This window comes from Choloepus didactylus, chromosome 1, assembly GCF_015220235.1.
Source record: "Choloepus didactylus isolate mChoDid1 chromosome 1, mChoDid1.pri, whole genome shotgun sequence".
NCBI lineage: Eukaryota > Metazoa > Chordata > Mammalia > Pilosa > Megalonychidae > Choloepus > Choloepus didactylus.
In genome coordinates this window covers 194,006,544-194,027,613 of record NC_051307.1, presented here as the reverse complement: position 1 = coordinate 194,027,613, position 21,070 = coordinate 194,006,544, and the positions used below count along the sequence as shown (strand labels likewise).

At 37.7% G+C, this 21,070-nt stretch overlaps 1 protein-coding gene and 1 pseudogene across 4 annotated transcripts in view; one reads left to right on the top strand and one right to left on the bottom strand.

Moving 5' to 3' along the window:
• Positions 1–21,070, top strand: part of ULK4 (unc-51 like kinase 4) — a 703,242-nt gene that overhangs the window by 269,056 nt on the left and 413,116 nt on the right. For all 4 annotated transcript variants that reach the window (XM_037847819.1, XM_037847826.1, XM_037847812.1 and 1 more), the window contains exon 30: positions 664–756. In XM_037847819.1, coding sequence (XP_037703747.1) covers positions 664–756 — 93 coding nt within the window. The remainder of the gene's footprint in view (positions 1–663; positions 757–21,070) is intronic.
• Positions 13,902–14,791, bottom strand: LOC119543160 (annotated as a pseudogene).

The following is a 21,070-nucleotide window of genomic DNA, read 5'->3' as shown; positions in this document are numbered from 1 at the left end:
TTTGCTACATGCTAGACAGAGGGTACCTATGTAACCAGACTCCATTGAAAACATTGGTCTCTGAGTCTCCACTGGGCCTCCCTGGGCGGAAACCTCGGGCAGTTGCTGCATTTGTGCGGCTGGGGGAAGAGTATACGCTGTGTGACCCCTCAGGGAGGGAGAGAGCCTCCAGGAGCCTCCTATGGGGATTCTTGTAGCCTCTGCCGGTGTCTTTCCCCTTAGGATCCGGCTGTGTGTCCTTGTTAGGTTGCTATAGTAAATCTTAGCCATGAGTACAACCATATGTTGAGTCCCGTGAGTACTTCTAGTGCATCACTGTACATGGAGTGGCTTTGGGGACCACTGATACAAATACCAAATATTTACTGATCTCTTTCTATATCTGAACCTCAGTACTAATTGTTTTGCATGGGTTAGCTCACTGAATTCTCCCACCAGTATCCTGTGGGGTAGGTCAGTGTCATCATCACCATTTGACAAATGAAGCTGTTTGACGTTTTGTGAGGTTAACTAACCTGTGCAGCTCCATAGATCATAAGTTTATTTTAGTATCTATTTTTTCCCAGATGTTTGCACCTCATGGTATGTTATTTCTGTTGTTCAGAGGAGGATTTGAATGAAGAAAACCACTGAGTATTTCTTTAATTCCCTTTATCACTTCAGGTATGAGCACCTCCTCACCGAGCCAGACCCAATACCGTCATATGCGTTGAAACTGCTGGTTGTGATGACTGAACACAATCCAACCTTTACCAGGTAGTAGAGCTTCAGATTTCTTTTTCTTATTTCTCATCTATAAAATGAATTTTCTGTGTTCTGAAAAATGTTGCTAAAGATGATGAGATTCCAAAAGACCAAAGTTTGAGCTGCCAAGTGGTAATTTTTCATGTTTCATGGTTTGTAATATCTATCATTTGTGCTTTTTTTATTTTTTTGACTCTTGCTCACATGTTTTTATCCCTTATTGGAATTTGCAAAATACTGTGGAGTGCTTTAAAATGATAAATTCTTTAAAAAGCTGAAGGTAACACACTCACTTTAAAAAAGTGTCAGTTGGTGTCTCATATTGTACAGAACAGTGGTATTTATAGACTATTACTTGCTGCCATTTTATTTAGTTGACATACTTTTGTTAAGTAGTACAAAGGTTTTGCGTTTATCTAAGGGAACTAAAAGTGATGATACCAAGTTGTTTAGAACTCGTTGCTGGGATAGTGGCAGCTGCTTTCAGTCTTGCAAAGAAGGGTTTGTCTGAGAGAACATGCAGGTCCACAGAAGGGGTGGCGGGGAAGAGGTCGTTCTTGCTTTTAAAGAAGAAAACGAGGTTTACTTGTACAGGTGATGTCTGAGGATATTTGGGGGTTGGGTACCCTCTGTAGGTGTAGTGCATCTCCAGATTACCAGTTGGACTTTCACAGAGTAATACAACACATGGTCCTCACCATCTTGATTTCATCTGGTCTGCTCTCCAACCGCAGAAAGAACTGCATAACAGTGAGCACTCCATTACTGTTGTTAATTGTGACCAAGAAGGGCTGTTTGCAGAGAGTATTGATACTGAGCAAAAGGTTGAACCTAAACAGCCCTCCCAATAGGTGTGCCAGGCACACATGTGTGCCATGACTGGCTGGGTGACAGGGTGCCAAGATCTCCTTGGCCTTGAGCCATCCCCAGGCTGGGCCCGAGCAGCTCCCAGGCAGGTTACTTTCTTCTCTGAGCACCTCATCCGTTTCCAGAGGGTGACATGCAAATATTACAACCTGGAATACATAGCTGAGGAGATCTCCAGACTACATGTGGAGGATGTATCCTGGCTTCTCCTTGCAGCTTATAGTAAAATGCCAGGTTGTGAAAAAATTTGGGAAGCTCTTAAACTAATACCCTTTTTATTCTTGCCAATTTCATATCCCATGTTTCTATAGCTTTTAAAAAAGTCTGACCACTGAGCACCATTCTCTGTTCTTAAAAAGCAGAAATTTAATTCTCAAGAGTGACTCTGTATTAAAGTTGAATAAAAATTCAGTGTTGACTTTACCTTATGCTAAAGTGGCATGTTTTTCTGGGCTTTTCCCCCTTCTTGCCAACCGTCTATTAAATTCTGCAGAATTTCCTCATATTGAGGGGGAAAAAACCTAGTGATGTAGAAAAGATAAGTGATAGCCTATATATAACCTATTTTATTTAAAAATGATTGGAGATGAGGTTTAAAAGTCAGTTTGCTCCTTTTTTCTTAAGAGATTACAAGTAGAATTCAATGGACTAATTTTTTAACTTTTTTCTTTTTAATTGCTCAAGTAAGTTTTGAATGTATTGTTTTTGTATTTAATCCCAATAATAAAAGCAGGAGGAACCCTTGATATCCCCTTGTCCTCCCACCCCAACTTTTTTTTTTGTTTGTTTGTCCTCCATGTGTAATACTTGTTTTGGTGTGTGTCCTTCCTGAACTTTCCCTGGGTATTTAAATTCAGTATTTACGTACTGAAAGAAATAGCTTTGCTTTGTGATGGCTGAATGCATTGAGTCATAGATGCTATCATTCTGTGTGTATTTTTTTTTGAAATTTGCATTGTCGTTTATCAAAATAATTTAGAGATCTTTCCATATCAGTTTTTAGTCATTCTTGCCAATATCTTTGTGATACTAATGGTTGAAAATGGAATCTCATTTTATTTGGCATTCATCTAACTACTGGTAACATTGAACCTCTTTTGATATATTTTTTCACATTATTTAATTAAAATGTAAAATGTGCATAGTCTTAAACCCTCAGTTCTTATTCTGAGTATCTGTTCTAGAGAAAAGCTCACGTATTCACAAAGATTTTCACTGAGGCATATGATTTTTAAAGTGAGAAAAAGAATTAAAAAATTGTGATGTAGCCGTAATATAGAATACTAGGTAGCAGTTTAAAAGGGCAAGATACATTTTGAATACTCTTATAGAAAATAAGCAAATCATTTTAACAGAAAAAACTGCTTATTTTCCATCTTTTCTGGATTAGCTGCTCTGTTCCATAGATCTGCTTGCCTTTTCTTAAAATAAGACTTCTCCGCTGTCAGTTTTGGCCAAAGCTCCAGAGGCCAAAAGTGAAATAATAAAGGTCAAACCTCCCTGCACTCCCCAAGGGCCACCCCAGACCCCACAGGCCCCAGAGAACTGGGTGCAGCCTGCAAAGTCCATTCACAGGAGTGATGGGGAAGGGAAAAGTACCACGTCAGGTAAGACTTGGGGTTTTCCCTAACTGGATTTAAAAAAAATGCATTTCAAGTGTAAAATAGTTTTCAAATGGGTAATAGATTTCTATTAAAAAAATATTCAAAACAATATGAAAAGGTAGATACTGAGAAGTATTGCTCCTTCCCCTGCCCGCCCTGTCCTTGTCCTCATCTTCCTGTCATCCCTCATCCCCTCTGGTTTACTAGTTTTATTCATTTTATGTTTAAATGCAAGCAAATGGGAACATGTGTTTTCTCATTTCTCCCTTTCTCACATACAAATACTATGCTATATATGCTTTAGTGCACCTTGATTTTTTTCACTTAACAGTATACCCCTGAGATTTTTCTCCATAGCAATACATAGAGAGCTTCCACATTGTGTTGTCCAGTTGCAAGGTCTTCCATTATTCTATGGGGGTAGCATTCTAATCTTGTACTGTTGCAAACAGTGAATAATCTTATACACTCATCATTTTGTACATGTGCATGTACATCTTCTAGGATAAATTCCTAGAAATGGTGTTGCATTATCAAAGGATATATATACATTTGAAAAAATAATTTAGATAAGATCATATTGCTCTCCATGGGAGTTTTAACATTTTGCTTCTCCAAAGGAAGTGTATGGGGATGTCTGGTTCCCTATAGCCTTGCCATTAGCATTTGCTGTTAAAGTGTGGAATTTTGCTAGTCTGATAGGTGAGATAAATTATTTCAGTGCAGTTATAATTTGCATTTCTCTTATCATGAGTGAAGATGAATATTTCATCATATGTTTAAGGGCTGTTTGTATTTCCCCTGCTCCTCTTGGTCTTTGCCATGTCACTTGTCAAAATAAATCCGCTGCTGCCTGGTTTTCCATTGCACAAATATGCCATAGTCAAGGAATCCATTTTACTTTCAATGGATGCCTGAGTTGTTCCAATGTTCTTCTGTGACCAATATTGCAGAATATATTCCTGCAAGCTTCTTGGTGAACCCATGTGTATTAATTTCCCAGCTGCTAAAACAAATTCCATGTAATGGGTTGGCTCATGATTTGGAGGCTACGAGAAGTCCAAAATCAATGCATCAGCAAGGTGATACTTTCTCCCTGAAGAATTGAGTGTTCTGGGGTTGGCTGCCTGCACTCCTTGGGCTCTTGGCTTTCTCCCACTTGGCAGTGTACATGGCAGTGTCCTTTCCTTTCTCTTCCTGGTTCCATTGACTTCCAACTTTTTGCTTCTCCCTGTGGCTTCTCTCTCTCTGTCTGAATTTCATTCTGTTTATATAAGACTCTAGTAATCCAGGTTAAAGCCCAACGTGATACAGTTGGGCTATACCTTAACTGAAGTAACATCTTCAAGAGATCTATTTACTATGGGTCTACATCCACCAGACCAAGACAAAGAACATGTCCAAGATAGGGTACACATTTTAATCCACCACAGTATGTGTCTCCTTTATAAACCCATCCAGGAGTCAAAATGCTGGGTCACTGGACTTCAGCTCTGATAGATAGCACCAAGCAGTTTTCCATATTAGTTGTACCAGTTTACCTTTCTACCAGCATTGTTTAAGAGATCTAGTTGTCATGTAAGCTTTTTTAAAAGTCAAATTTATTGAAGTGTAATTTATGTATAGGAAATTTCACCCTTTTAGGTATGTAGTTCTATGAGTTTTGACAAACATAAACAACTTGTAACCACCACCATCATCAATATAAAAAGTAGTTTCATCACTCCAGAAAGTTCCCTTATGGCCCTTTAAATGTTAGCTTATAAAATTCCTTTTGCCTGAGGAATGATATAACCAGACTGATTTTATATTTTAATTTTTAAAATGTTATTTTGCAGGGTTAATAAATGAACATGTTACAAAATTCAGTATTAAAAGGGCATACAGAGAAAAGCAAGTCTTCCTCCAAAGAGATAGCCACTGTTACTTTTTTTGTGGATGTTGTTTTTCACATATGTGGTAGCATGCTATCTATACCATTCTGCACCTCTTTTAAAAATATATACATATAACAGCTTTATTGAGATATAATTCACATATCATCTATACCTCATTTTAACAGACATACAATGTTACATTTTATGAATATTTCATATTTATTTAACAAGTTTCATTTTGGTGAACATTCATGGTTTTTTTTCCTAACTTTTGCTATCATAAAACAAGGCTGCAATTAATGACATAGGTCATTCATTACCTGTGTGAGTATGCGTCTAGAATGACGAGAAGTAGAATCATTTCATCAAAGGATATACAAACCGTCGGTATCAACATGGGATCTTATAAAAATTCTAAAGCCCTAGTAACTTGCTTATGCCAGGCCAAGTAACTCACAATCTCTGGAGGCTGGACCCAGGCATCAATAATTTTTGAAGCTGCCTAGGTGTTTCCAACGTGCAAACAAGTTTGAGAACCCCTGATCTAAGCATTTATGATTTTGAAAGATGTTGCCAAGTTGCCATCTATCTAGGAAGTGGCAATTTACTCTCTGCCAGCAGTGTATGAGTGCGCCCATTTGTGCCAAACCTTTATCGCACGAGTGTATATGTGTTTGATCATTGCCATTCTGATTGGTAAAAATTCTCTTCTTGTTAATCATTTCTAGTTTTATTGCATTGTGATCTGATAATATTTTTATTTCTAGTTTTTATTATTTGCTTTTATTTATGGCCTAATATGTTCACTTTTTGTGAATATTCCTTATTTATTTGCTTTTATAACCAAAATAAAATAAGCCTAGCCCTGAAAAGGTGTCACCCCTTATTTTGGCAAGTGCCTAAAGTGTAACTCATTAACCCATTGACTTAGTAGTAGTGATTTTTAGGCAAAAGGCATGATTTTAAATATATGTTAGGTGTAGCATGCCTTAATTGTTTTGTGCAAATAGATTTCTAGTAATATAAAATAACGATGGACCATTTGTTATAAATTTAGCTTACTTAATAATTGGATCCTTCCAACATCATATTCGTCAAAGGATTTGCATTTTAATTTAGCTTGTATATATTAAGAATTTAGAGTTCCACGTGAAAACTATTGGAACATTACACCATCTGTGTTAGTCAGGGTTCTCCAAAGAAACAGAACCATCAGGATGTGTGTGTGTATTAATATTAAGAGATTTATTATAGGGATTGGCTCATGTGACCATGGGGATTGGCAAATCTGAATTCTGAAGGGTAGGCCCGAAGTTGGAAACTTGACGAAAGTGAAGTTGAATTCCCCAGGGGAAGCAGGCTGGCTGAAGTAGAGATAGAAATTATTCTTTCTGACTGCTGAAATCCTTAGTTCTGACCTTAAGGCCTCCAGCTGATTGGATAAAAAGACTTCTATCATTGCTGACAGCAATTGCCTTTGTTGATTATAGATGTACTCAACCATAGATGCAATCAACTGACTGATGATTTAAATCTATCTACGAAATACCCCCACAGTAACAATCAGATGAGTGCTTGCTTGACCAAACAACTGAACACCATAACCTAGCCAAGTTGACCCATGAACTTAAACATCACACCATCCTGTGTCAACTAAAGCATTTATTATTTTATAATTCATTCTTATTTTATAGGAGTCAGTGGATAAAGAAGCCTTCAAAAACTTAGTCATGGTACTAAGTTAATTCATCAAATACCGGGCAAGAGCATGATCAAAGCTGCATTGTACCTGGCAGGGATTTTCTTTTTTTAACATCATTGCCCTGGTTGTTCTAGTTTATTTGCTGAGTTTACAGCAGAGAGGTGAATTTTTTGCAACATTGGTACAATTTTACTCTCAGAAGGAAATGTGTTAACTCCCTTGAGATCTGCCCTTTTCTCTTTTTAATTTTACAGTAGGTTGCTCTTCTCAGGAAGAGCAATGCTCCAGTAGCTTGTTTCCATTAAGAGCTAATTAGCTTTCAGCAAATCTTCCTTAGCAAACAAATTAAATTTTACCACCTTGGAGTGCTTTTGGAGCAAAATTTAACTGTTGCCTGAATTGGAAAAAAAAAAAAAAAGCTTGTGTTCTTCTCCAAGAAGAATTGTTATTTTAGTTTACTCAAAAATATTAGAGCTATTTGTTTTATGGCAAGATTCATAAAATTGCATTTTAGAATAATGAAATTTTAGGGATTTCTTAAAATGAAGTTCATGGTGAATCAACAGTACAGCCTTCAGTGAATATCACTTATGGCCTTACAGCCGCCGGTTGTCAGCTGACTTCCCTCATTTGTTATTAGTCCATTTGTTCATTCTTTCATTCATTCACTTAACAACATTTAATCAGCAACTATTGAACAATGACAATGATAAATAATAATTAAGATAAAATCCTGACTTTCAAGACAGGTAGAATTCAGTGAGGGAAACATTTACAAGCAGGCTTTTATAAAACAATGTTATGATTTCAAAGACACAATCATGTGGGAGCATCTAAAGGAGTGTGACCCAATTAGGTGTATGATCTAGGCCTAGTTACTTAAGCTGTCTTCACATCTCTTTCCTCATCTTAAACATAGGGGTAATATTAGCCCTTGGCCCATAGAAAATGCTGTATACATGTTCCCTATGTTCTCCCTTCTCCTCCCCGCCTCCTTTCTCTCTCATTCCTCCTTCCCCTTTCTCCTTTCCCCTCTTCCTCCCTCCTCGTCCCTTCTTCCTCTTTCCAACTTCCCTCCCTTTTTCCTCCTTTTCACTATTATTAGAGGAGGAAATATTGAAGGAAGTATTCCAGGAAGCAGTGACCCCTTGGATAGAAAGGAGAAACGTGGTGATACTGATTCAAATAAAAGCTCCAGCACTCTACAAAGATAAATAACAACAATAACAAAAAACCTGCATGGGGCAGTTTTTTGGGACTGCTTTTGGGTAACGATTGAGGAGGCCATAAACAGTGTTCCAGTTGCAAGAATTTGAGTTTGTTTTTCAATTTATATATCTTAGTACAATTAGGTTTGCCATATTCTGGTATACTTGTATCCTGGTAAAAGCCCAAATCATCAGAGATGTTTGAGATGGTTTTCTGTTGTTTAAATAAGTCATTTAACTGTTTGTTTTACTCAACTGAAAATTAGCTAAATTTACACAGCCTCAGTATTTCTTCTGATGAAATCTCTATGAGTGAAATAACTATATACAAAAGTAAAACTTTATTTGTAAAATTAAAATTAATTGATTTCTCCTAGAAATAATTTGCTTCTTCTCAAGGTACCTGTGGATTTTGAAAAGCCTTATAATAAGGAGTGAGTCAGTCTTTGAGTCCTTAAGGCCCCCATTTCTATTTTTTCAGTCTTATGTGGATTTCTCATTTATTCTTTATCATTGCTCCAGAAAATAAAATACAAGGTTTCTCCAACAGGGCCTGAGTCCCTCAGGGTGCATTTTTACTTGCTCTTTCCTCTGTCGTGGCTATAGCCTGAGTTCAGTGTTCTCAACCACTTGTTCAAATTGAGTAAACATCTACACTTCTCAGTAAAGTAGAGGAAAGGAATTTCAGGGGATAAAGGTATTGTAAAAGATTTAAAACACTAAGCAAATCTTGGGTTTATGCTTCTTTCGTTATTCCCCTTGAAGCAAAAAGTTTTGTTTCTCTCTTTCTCTCTCTCTCTTTCTGCCTTGATTTAGCATTATAGTCCTTCTTACTTGTCCGTCATGTATTATTGGTGTCTAAAAGTTAACTAAGAAGAAATTGGAAATTAAATTAAAATTGCCCTAATCGTTGACTTTGCTGAAGTATTTTGCTAACTTCCACAGAGATTATCCTTATAACACTTAAGAGCTTAACATTTTGTTTTACCCCTTAATAATTTAGTATTTTTTTTTTTTTCTGAGAGAGTCCTTTTTCTTAATTCAACTGCTAATGGTTGTTAACTACCTTTGATAGCTGTTAATAAAACAGCACCTTCCTTTTGATACATAGATATGTTTAGTATTTTATGTTGTCTTTTCTGGCTCAAGAGACATCCAAAATTTTAGAATAGACTTGTGTTTTCCTTGCAGGGGATCCCTTGATTTGTGAACCTGTTGAGTTTAGTCTCCTGCCTCTAGGTAGGATGGTTATTTTCAACACAGTGATGTTTTTTCATTGTTTTCTTTCAACACAGACGCTAGATCTCAGTCACATGAATACTCAGCAGCTATTTTTGGGTCAGAAGGATGTGGTTTCAGATTACTTGTTTTGGTGTTAGATTGGCAAGAAAGCCATTTAGAGGATATTACACATGTTTACAAATGGTAGTTCCCCAGTTGTGCATGGTAGAAGTGGTTTTAAATCTCATTGTACATTCAGTAAAGCATTGTGTTTTTCAAGGCATCCATAGGTGTGTAGACTTTCTCTGGTCATCTAAAGCAGGGATTGGCAAACTATGGCCCAAGAGGCCAACTGGCCTGCACACACACACCCCACCCCCACCTCCCCTTTTCCTTTTTTTGTGTGGCCTGAGAGGTAAGAATGGTTTTTACATTTTTAAAGGATTGTAAAACAAACTAACAAACAGACCATGAATAAACAAACAAGAATGTGAGATAGATACTCTGTGGCTCGCAAAACCTAAATATTTACTGTCTGGCCCTTTACAGGAAAAGGTTTGCTGACCCCTGATCTAAAAGAATAGAACTTTTTTTGTGTCTTTATCCATGTGACTACAAGAATGTTAGAATTTTAGAGCTGCATGGAACTGGAGATCCTCTGGGCCAATCTCTTCATTTTACATAGAAGGCAGATCAGGCCCCAGAGGGAATTTCTTTGCCCCAAGCCACACTATCAGGAGCAGAATCAAAGTCCAGACTTTCTGTTTTCATATCTCAAGTAAATATCACCATTAAAGTCGAACTGTTGTAAATTTCACTGTATCACATTTACTTCTAAGAATAGTCTGGTACCTCAGTACAGCCTCAGCATTATGTGGATCTGATAAAAGCTTTTCACCTCCATGGCGGTTCCTGGCTGAGTTCTTTTGATTCGTAGGGTGATCTGAGTTTCCCGTTCAGTTCAACCTCTTTCTTCACCCATTGTCCTAGGTTTTGAACTCCCTTCTGGCTGATGATTTAAACCACACTGACAGGATGATTTGAATCACACTGACACTCTTTGTCATTATGTTAATTATGGCATAACTCATCACTGTATCTCCTACAGGAACTAACGTTAAGGTTTTAACATAAGCAACATAAGTAACTATTAAATTAATTCTCTCCATCCACCCAAGATTCTGTTTCTGATGGGATTATGGAGGGACACCAACCTAAAAGTTTAGGAGTTTGAGCCAAGATACTGTTTTTCTTATTGATTCATGAGGAAGATCAATAGCAATTGTTCCAAATCTGTTTTGAAGCTACTTAGGTTTTCAGGATATAAAAACTCATATGTGAATTTTGCCTGCGATAGGTGGCAGTACATACTTCTATTTATTTTCTTACATTTTCTTGATCACCCTTCACAGAGGTTTCCTTCTGTTTCATGATGATTTGGTAAACATTTCATTGCTTCTCCTTATTGCATGGGGTTCAGCTGGGCCCACTGAGGCTCTTCATCTCTGCCATCAGAAACAGCTTACTCTTTTGAGACCATACTCTCATGGCAGCCCTCTTGCTGGAGGTTTGGTCCTTTCAGTTACCCTCCTCTGTCTTTCATGGGCTCGGTGAATGCTTTCCTTGTGGAGTGGCAACCAGAGCCTGGCAGAGAGCTTCTCTTTGGCCACATGGTGCCTTGGCTTGAGTCACTCACTATGTGCATATGTCAGAAGCTAACATGAATTTAAAGACATTGGTCAGAGTGACACTGGTCTTTTTGAGGCTTCAGTCAACAATAATTCAGTTTCTTTGTCCTGTATTTAAATAGAAGTTCAGAGATCACCATCTTTAACAGACTGCTACCTGACATTTTCCCCAAAGTATTTCCTTCCTTGTCTAAAAATTCATTTGATACTTTTCCCTTCTTCACTGTGTATTGAGAACTTGCAGTTGTTTTTTTTTTTTCATCATGGAATTGTGAAACTTTAGAACAGAATCAGGTTGGCTTTTTCTGCCTGCAGGAGAACTTGTAGTTATTCATTCATGAAGTCATTCCACAGATAGTTGTTAAGCACCCACTCAGTGGACAACAGGCAAGAGCTCAGCTTTCATGGAGCTGGTAATTAAATGGGGATAATAGACAATAAACCAAAATCAATACACAATAACATAATCTCGGCTAGTTACAAGAGCTGTGAAGAACAGTAAAGCAGGATTAGAGAATGGAAAGTGATGCGTGTGCTGTTTTTGAGAAGATGGTCAGAAAGTGCCTCTTTGGGAGGGTGGCATTTTAGATTAAGATAAGGGGGTTTATTTGCTGTGCTAATGCAAGCATTAGGAAAATGAGCCCCCAATTTTCAGGGACTTTAAGAAGGAAGGAATAGTAGTGTCAAATGCTGCTCCATTTAACGAGGATGGGAACTAGCCATGGTAATTGTTTCCGGAGGAATACCTTCTCGAGCAGTGATTTTCTGTAGCACGTGGGGGGAAGCCAAGTGAGGTAGATTGAGGAGAGAAGGATGGTGTGGAGACAGGAAACATCAGTAACTCTAAAAGAGTATGTGCTAAGGGAGAGCTGAAAATTGGGAGCTGGAGGGAGATACAGGGTCAAGGGAGATTTTTTGTTTTTAAGATGAGCAATATTTTACTTATGTTTCTATGCTGAGGTAAATGATCTAATACAGGGATTGGTTATCTACAGTTTTATGGGCCTACTTTTGTAAATAAAATATTATTGCAAAACAGTTACTCCCATTCATTTACATATTGTTTGTGGCTGCTTTTGTGTCACAAGGACTGCATTGAGCAGTTATAACAGAGATGGTTACAGCCTGCAATATCTAAAATATTTATTTCTGGCCTTTTACTGAAAAAGTTTTCCTTATATAGAAAGAGTAAAACTGATGATACAAGAAGGTAAGTGGTGACTTGATAATCTGATGCCCTAGGTAGGAGGGAAGAGTTAGAATCCAGTACACTTGTAGAAGGGTAATTGAGCTGGAAAGTTAGGGAATGGGAATGCTTGAAATTCAGATTTTTGAAGTGGTGCAGGGCACTGGTCATAAAACTCTAGAAATGGGTGGCTGAGGGTGGGTTAAGAAAAGTTTGGAAATCATATGGTTGATGAATTGAGAGGTCAAGGTATTGAATTCTTATCTGGATAATTGGAAATTATATATGTATTCCTATTTTTAGAGTATAAAAGTGGTAACACTGAAATAATGCTTCACTGATGTTTACATATTTCTTTTTGCAGCTGTAGTGATTTATTGTCATTTGTGTCCTACCTTAAGTTATAGAGACAGTAAGAAATGGCAGGTATTATTGTGATTACGGTGCTCATCACTTTTATCAGATCTTCTTTTTACATTTTCCTTTTTAAAAAAAATTTAAGACTTGATTTCTTCCTGTGGAAAAATATATTACATTTTCCCTAGAAAACTGTTTAAACAACTTTAGAACTTAGTATTTATAGTTAGTTCTTTCAGTTAGGATAGAGGGGCTCACTTATTTGGTCTCATATCTCCTCTGGAACCTTTCCTAGAGGTGAGTTTCACGTGGGCAGTCTTCTAGGCTTTGGGGGACAGTGGTTTTTTCGAGTGGAGGTTTGTATACAGTGTTAGATCATGCTACCATTTCCTCCATTTTCTTCTTGCACTCTTGCTTAAGGTGGGTGTCATCCAGCTGCCTTGCTTTTTGTGTATCTAGTGTTGGTTGCCTCGCAGGAGTAGTGGGTACTTGGCCATATTTTATCACTTGTTCATCATTTGCTCAGATTCATGCATTTTTTTTTTGTACACTTAGTTTTATTGTAACAAAGCAACTTTTTTGTACACTTAGTTTTATTGTAACAAAGCAACTTGTACACTTTCGACGTTTAAAATTGAGCAGCATTTTTCCTTTCCAGTGAAACAAACAGAAAATTTAAAAATAAACAGGAACAAAATTAGAGAATGTCAATTCCAAATAAGATTCTACAGGCTCTGCTGATTCTTCAATATAGTGTCAGGGCCCCAGTCATCATTAGGAGAGAATTTTATTTTAAAAGTGTTGACTTAAACTGAAATGATATCTGTTAAATATCACAATTTACATGCCAAAGGAGAAGTCATGTTGTCAAAATGCCCCTTTAACCCACCCAAAAATTTCAAATCTACCCTGTGCTGACCTTCTGTAACCCCATTTTTAAAGTTTTTTTTTTTTTTCTTTTTTTTCCTTTTTTTAAACCAGAGAAAGGAGACAGATACATGTTGGTAAATGCTAATTGTCCTTATTCACATAGAGACACAGTGTAATCTCTGATCCCAAAATACAAAGAAAGGAGGAAAAAGCTAGACTTCTATGCACTGTTACCTAGGGCTTAGCACACTCCAGCTTCCAGCAGAGTGAAGGGAGCAGAAGGTTTTTCCTTTTTTCCACCAAGCATGGTGGTGTGTTAATGCCATAAAGTTTTTTGTTGATACAGGAAGGGATAAAAATGAATTTGGAACAGAAAGAGGTAGAGATTCTTTATCCACTGTATTCTGCTCAAGGTATACTCAACTAAATAAGTTGAGAACCATGGTGTAAAGGAGAGAAAAGAGATCTCAAAAACAGGGTGACTGAGCACAAGAGAGGAAAAAAAAAAAAGACTGTAACTTGCTCCCAGAGACTGGAGAAAATTAAAAAGGGAAGGTTGGAATCTATCAGTGTTCTATTAGTTGTCATCTCCTTCATCCTCCTCTCCTTCCCCTCCCTTATCATCATCTTCATCTTGTTCCCCTTCATCCTCATTCCCTTGTTCATCAATATCTTCTAATCCTTCTTCTTCTTCATCTTCATCTTCTTCATCTTCATCATCATCTTGTCTTCCCCCTTCTTCATTATCTGCATCAGGAACCAAATAGCACTGTAATGGATCTGGCCAGATATCATCTTCAATGACCTCTCCTAACTCATTTGCACCTGCATCAGAACGGTCAGTCAACCAGGTAAAGCACCTCTCTGGTTCTTCATGCTGCCTCTTCTTTTGGCTTTATCCTGTGTTTGACTTGAATGTTTCGTCAAGTCCTTTCCAGATTTCCATTTAATTTCAGTTGACTTTGAGGATGGATCATTACTCTCATTTGGATTAAATTCTTTGGAGCTAATTTAATTTTCAAAGTAAGGATTTTCTTCAAAATAATCTATTCTGTAACCTGCTTTGATATCTTCAAATTATGTCACTTTGACTCTGGTCAAATAATGCAGTGCCTCTTCATCCTCCTGCCCAAGCAGTGCAGACATTGTGGATGGTTGGCAAAGGTTGTAACCCCGAAATTTGGGATGTTGACGGTCAATTCTGGCCTCTTCTGAAAGAATGGTTGGCAGAGTTTATTATATTTCTGTTCCACCTTAAAAATCTCCTCACTGTCTTGTTCATTAACTCCCGTCTATTTCATTTTGTATTTCATTGATTTGTTCAGTTGCTTCCTGCTGTTCTTTTTCTCCTTTCGGCAAGTCTAGAGCAGCCAATGTCTCCTGTGGCCTGGGTGCAGGAAGTAGCTTTGCTTTCTTCATTTGAGGCAGGAGTGAAGACTGGTATTTGGGGGCCATGCTATTAGGAAAGTCCAGGGTCATGCATTTCGAGACATAGTTTGGGGCGATGATTCTCCATGTTTTTCCTAATAAAGCTTAGCAGAACCTCAGAGAGGTGGGCAGTAAGTATAGCTCACGGATCCCTGGTCATCTCCTTCATAGCTCCTCACTACAAAGAGCCCCATCTTGGACCACTAGATTCTTCTACAAACTCTGTGGCCATTGTGAAGATGACATCAAAGTACTGTGAAAACAGTGAAGCTCAAATATCGTAATTATTTTACTACAGGACATCTAGCCTGGGCTATCAAAGTGTGAAGTGAATTCTAGAGCTAGATTCCAAGCCTCTTGAGCAGTTATGCCTTGGGTTTAGTTCAGTGATAGGCTCCTCAGTACACCAGAAATTATTTGAGAAATGACTCAGTCACATAGAGCAACTCTCCTGTGGGATTTGTGCAGCCAGTTTTGTATGTATGAGTGCATTTAAGTGCTCAGTGAACTTTTCTGGCTGGTTCACTGGGGAGGCTTGTTGCCGGGAGAAATGGGATCTCCTTGGAGAGTCCCAGGGAGAGGATGTCCATGCACATGAGAAGATGGCAGCCATGTTGGCACTGGTAAAACCCAAACCTTCACAAGGTTTCTTAGGCCATTTGTCATCCAAACATTGATACCCTTCAGTGGAACATTTGGATTCTCATATACACACAGGGTCTGGCTTCAAAGCTACTTTATCCTTTACCGTAATAAGTACTTTTGTATTTCTTCATCCAACCACCACAGGTATCCTTGTCTTCAGGACTCAAAAGGGATACTCATTAAATTACTTGTTTGCTTATTTAACATCAGATTACCATCTCCATTTTACTAATTTATTAAGGAATGGGTAAAGAAGACGGTTGAACCAATTGTCTTGGACCAAAGTGTTAAGGTAGGATATATTTATTTTGGCATCTACTGATCTTTGCTTGGTAGGAGTTTTCAGCTCTTCTTGTTGGCTTCTTTGATTTTTGACTCATCAGTTAATGCCTTTTGACTATTTTCTACTTGTAAATGTGCAGCACTGAAAACAGTGGGTAATAGAAAAAGATAATTTTGTCTTGCTATAAAGCATTTCTATGATGCCCTTACATTTTCTGTTTATTTACTCATTGGGTCCCTTTGCATATCATGTAAATAATCCAGGAACCTTTATTTGGTTATTGCAACCAGTAAAACCATCAGCTCATGGCATCCTCACTGTAGAAATAAGCTAAACAGTCTCTTGGTTTGATCAGTGTACCTTCTGAAGTCTGTGAGAATCAATCTGGTAATAATATTTGGCAAGTTTTAACATCACATTCTGTACTAATGCTTCCACTTCCTTTTGTTGATTTGCCAAGGTGGCTTACCATTTTGGAATGCACTTATGCTGCAAATTCTTTTTTATTGTTGTTGCTTGTCTACTTTTGATAAAGTCATGCATTGGCTGTGAGCATATTGTAGACACCTGACACTGTCAGTCAACTCTGTAGAACAAAGTGAAGCCCCGTCCACCACAATGGAATGTAACGTGAGACATAAAACACAGGCTCCCAGTTCATTTTTCATGTCTCAACACCAAATCCTCTTCTGTATCAAGAGTCTTCAGATTTTATGTGATGACAGTTGTTTGTCAGAATACATTATAGTGTTTGCTGTACAGACGGGGCCTTTGTCATATAATTAAAGAGCATAAGAGCCGCCAGACTAAACAGTGGTCTGAGTTTCAAAAATGTTCTGTGACTTCCTTGGCACATTTTTGTTACCATCTCCAACATGTGTTATCATTTAGCATTCCTTAGAGTAATATATTACACAGGGAGAAAAACCAGGCAGTGAGGTAGACCTCATGGTCTTCAATGAGGTAGATGAGTCTTGACATACTGTGTACCCTCAGAACACACCATTTGCTTTTTGTGTGCATTTCTTCTCTCTGCTTGGAGTCACAAATTCTGCTTATCCCAGTTGTTTGGAAAGTAAACAAAATGGTCAACTTTTAAGGACAGACTTTGGGTTTCTTGAAATTTGAAAGTAGGGTAGGCCAAAGGGAAATAAAGGTTTTGAAACCGCCATTCCCAAAAATAAACATATGAAAAAAGAATCACCTTTGTTAGTAATGAAAAAAAATTCCATTAAGATAATGATATTTTATAGAAAAACAAATTGGGACAGATTTTTATTTAAATAGTCTTTGTTGTTGAGTCTAGTAAACCTGTACACTTTCTTACACTGCTGCTTGCTTTTTTTTTAATGTAATTTTATTGAGATATAGTCACACACCGTACAATCCATCCAAAGTATACAATCAGTTTTCACAGTATCATCACATATTTGTGTATTCATCACCATGATCATTTTAGAACATTTGCATTACTCCAGAAAAAGAAATAAAAAGAAAAAAGAAGTCCTCAAACATCCCATACCCCTTACCCCTCCCTCTTATTCACCACTAGTGTTGCACTCTGCTTAATTTTAAGACTTTCAATAGAGGTAGTTGACTGAGACAGTGTAGTATTGTCAGAGATAGAAATATGGATCAGTGGAATGGAACAAAACATCCAGAAGTAGATCCATACAAACATTGGGCTGCTGGATTACAGTCCAACAACTTCAGGTATTTCCTTCTTGCTATTCTAAAACACTAGACACTAAAAAGAAGTATCTATATACTGAGTTAGTAGTCACAGACATTTGTTAACTCCTGATTTCTCAGTTACACCTCCTCCCTCTCATTTGATCTTTTTCTCAATCTTCAGGGATATCTGGGCAGTGACCATTTTAACTTCCTTGTGCTGGAAAGGGGTGTTGAACTTGCAGGGTTGAGGAATGAAACTGGTTGATATTCTTGGAGAGACTGGCCACTCTCTCAGGCCTACGTGGCAATAGGATCAATCTGGAGGCCTTAAATTTCTGAAAAAATAAACTTACTAAGAAAAACTTTTATAGAGGCTTAGAGCCCAGTGCACTCCCTAGTGTTTCCAGGAATACTTTTGGTTGGGGCTTGGCATACTGTGGTAATTTGCAATATTTGGCTAAAGCTTGCATAAGAGTAACCTCCAGAATGACCTCTCGACTCTATTTGAAATCTTTTAGCCACTGAAACTTTATTTTGTTCCATTTCTTTTCCCCTTTTTGGTCCATAAGGCATTCTCAATCCCATAATGCCAAGGCCAAGCTTACCCTGGGAGTCGTGTCCCTGTTGCCAGGGAGACTTACACCCCTGGGAGTCATGTCCCACATAAGGGGGAGTATAGTGAGTTTATTTGCTGAGTTGGCTTAAAGAGAGAGGCCACCTCTGAGCAACAAAAGAGACTCTCTGGGGGTGACTCATAGGCATAACTACATGCAGGCCTAGCTTCACCCTTGCAGAAGTAAGTTTCATAAGGGCAAACCTGAAGATGGAGGGCTTGGCTTATTAAATTTTGAGTCCCTAGTGCGTGAGAGAATATCAGGAATTCCCCAGGTGGGGAAGTTTAATAGTTCCACACTTTTTCTCCAGTCCCTCAAGGGATTCTGCAAATACATTTTTATTTTCTGTCCAAAGTACTCTGGACTGTATCAGGGTATTATATTAACCTGTGAATTACAAGATCTCATTCCCTATTCTAGGTTCCATTTAATTAAGTTGTTAAAATAAACTGACAAGACAGGGTAAGTTTGTGTGCTACAGAAAATTAAAATTTTGGACAGAACAAACATTTCTTCCTTTGGTTTCACACAGAAGTTGACGTTTTAAAATTCAATATCATCCTTTAACCTGTATTCTGCTTTACCTTATTCCTAACGAGGTCCATTTCATTCATATCTCTAATTGGAGTTTGATCTCCTATTCAGCTTCTTTAACAGTTGCTGTGTGGAGTAATGCTGACTTTCAGAGATGCAGAATTCTAACTCAGTGTCTCATGTGTCACACAGACACCTAATGTTCCAGGGACATACCAGATTATACACAAAGAGCACAGCATCTCAGAATTTAGAAATAACAATAAAAACTCACTAATAGTTGTGACTGCTATAAGAGCTTACAATCTAGGAACCTTTACAATGAGCCTTATTTGAACATTCTGAACTCCATAGTCATCGATTGCCCAATCTCTACTCATTTTCTGTCCCCATATAACTTATGCACTTAAATTCAGTTATCAGGGTTTGCTCATTAACTTTAGTTAGTTTCTTTTAGTGAGCTCATACATTACTTGTCCCTTCATCTCTGGCTTATTTCATTCAACATAATGTCCTCAAGGTTCATTCACCTATTTGCATGCCACAAGACTTCATTCCTTCCTGCACCCACTCCAGTATTCCATCATATGTTTACACCACAATTCACCCTTCAGTTCAACAGTCGATGTACCCTTACGCCACCTCCATCCATTACAAACTGTGAATAATGCTGCCATAAACACCAGTGTACCAATGCCTATTCATGTCCCTGCTTTCAGTTCTTCCAAGTCTTTGACTAATAACGGGGTTGCAGGATCATGTGGCAACCCTATACTTAGTCTCCTGTGGAACTACCACCCTGCCCTCCAGAGGGGCTGCACCATTTTACTTCCCCACCAGCAGTGAATAGGTTTATCTCTCTCTTCACATCTTCTCCAACACTTGCATCCTTCTGCTTATTTTTTAAAGAGCTTTAGTCACACACCATACAATCCATCCTAAGTGTACAATCATTGGTTCCAGGTATAATCACATAGTTATACCTTTACCACCACAATCTATCTGAGAACATTTCCATTTCTTCTGCAAAGAAAGAAGAAGAGAAAAGAAAAGGAAGAGAAACAACATCAACAAGAATCCCATACCCTTAAATCCCCCTCTTATTGACATTTAGCTTTGGTAAATTGCCTTTGTTATAATTATTGAAAGAATACTACAATGTTACTGTTAACCATAGACTCTAGTTTCCGTTAGTTGTATTTTTTTCATATACTGTCTTGTTTTTTAACACCTTGAAGTGGTTACGTTCAATTGTTCTCCCTCAAGTAAAAACTTTCTTATATTTGTACATTTAATCACTATCATTATCCATTCTAGTTTTGCTATGTTATATAGTCCCAGTTTTTATCCTCTGTCTTTCCTTCTGGTGTCATACATGCCCCTTGCTTTCCTCTTTTGACCATACTCACATTCAGCTTTGTTCATTATACTTAAAATATTGTGCATCCATCACATAATATTAGATTATCCTTTTCTGAATCTTTACGATCAATCCTGTTGAACGTTCTGTACTCCTTCAGCATCAAGTGCCCGAAGTCTACCCTCTTGCTACCTCCTGAAAACTTGCGTTCTCAACTGTAAGTCTCAGAGTTTGCTCATTACATTTTGTTCATTTAAGTGAGACCATACAGTATTTGTCTTTTGTTTCTGGCTAATTTCGCTCAACATAATGTCCTCAAGGTTCATCCACATTGTTGCCTGATTCATGACTTTATTCTGCCTTACAGCTGCCCAATATTTCATTGTATGTATATGCCACAGTTTGTTTATTCACTTGTCTGTTGATGGACATTTGGGCCGTTTCCTTCTCTTGGCAGTCTTAAATAATGCCACTATAAACATCAGTGTGCCAATATCTGTTCATATCCTTGCTTTCAGTTCCTCTGGGTATATACCTAGTAATGGGATTGCTAGATCATACAGTAATTCTATACTTAGCTTCCTGAGGAACCGCCAAACTATCTTCCAGAGCAGTTGCACCATTCTGCATTTCCACCAGTAGTGAATGAGCGTACCTATTTCTCTATATCATGTCCAGCACTTATAGTTTTCTGAATTTTTGATAATGGCCATTCTAGTAGGTGTGAGATGATATCCCATGGTGGTTTTGATTTGTTTTTCCCTAACAGCTAGTGAAGTTGAGGATCTTTTCATGTGTTTTTGAGCCATTTGCATGTCCTCTTCGGAGAAATGTCTATCCAGGTCTTTTGCCTATTTTTTAATTGCTTTCTTGTCTTTGTTGTTGAGTTGTAGTATCTCTTTATATATTCTGGAGCTGCTTGCCTTTTAAATTAGTACATCCTTTGTGATAAGCAAACTGTCAATATGTATTAAGAATTTTAAATACCCTTTTATTCCACTTCTAAGAACATATCCTAGGAAGTAGTAAAAGATATGCACAAATGTTTGTATATAAGAATTCCGAATAAAACATTATTTTAACTATTACTACTAATAATAGGTAGTATCTGTCTTCAAAGAGAGCTTTTAATGTGCTTCAAATTTAGTTAGTGCTTCAAATCCACAGCCTTATTTATTCCTCACCATAACAATGTGAAATAAGCAGTG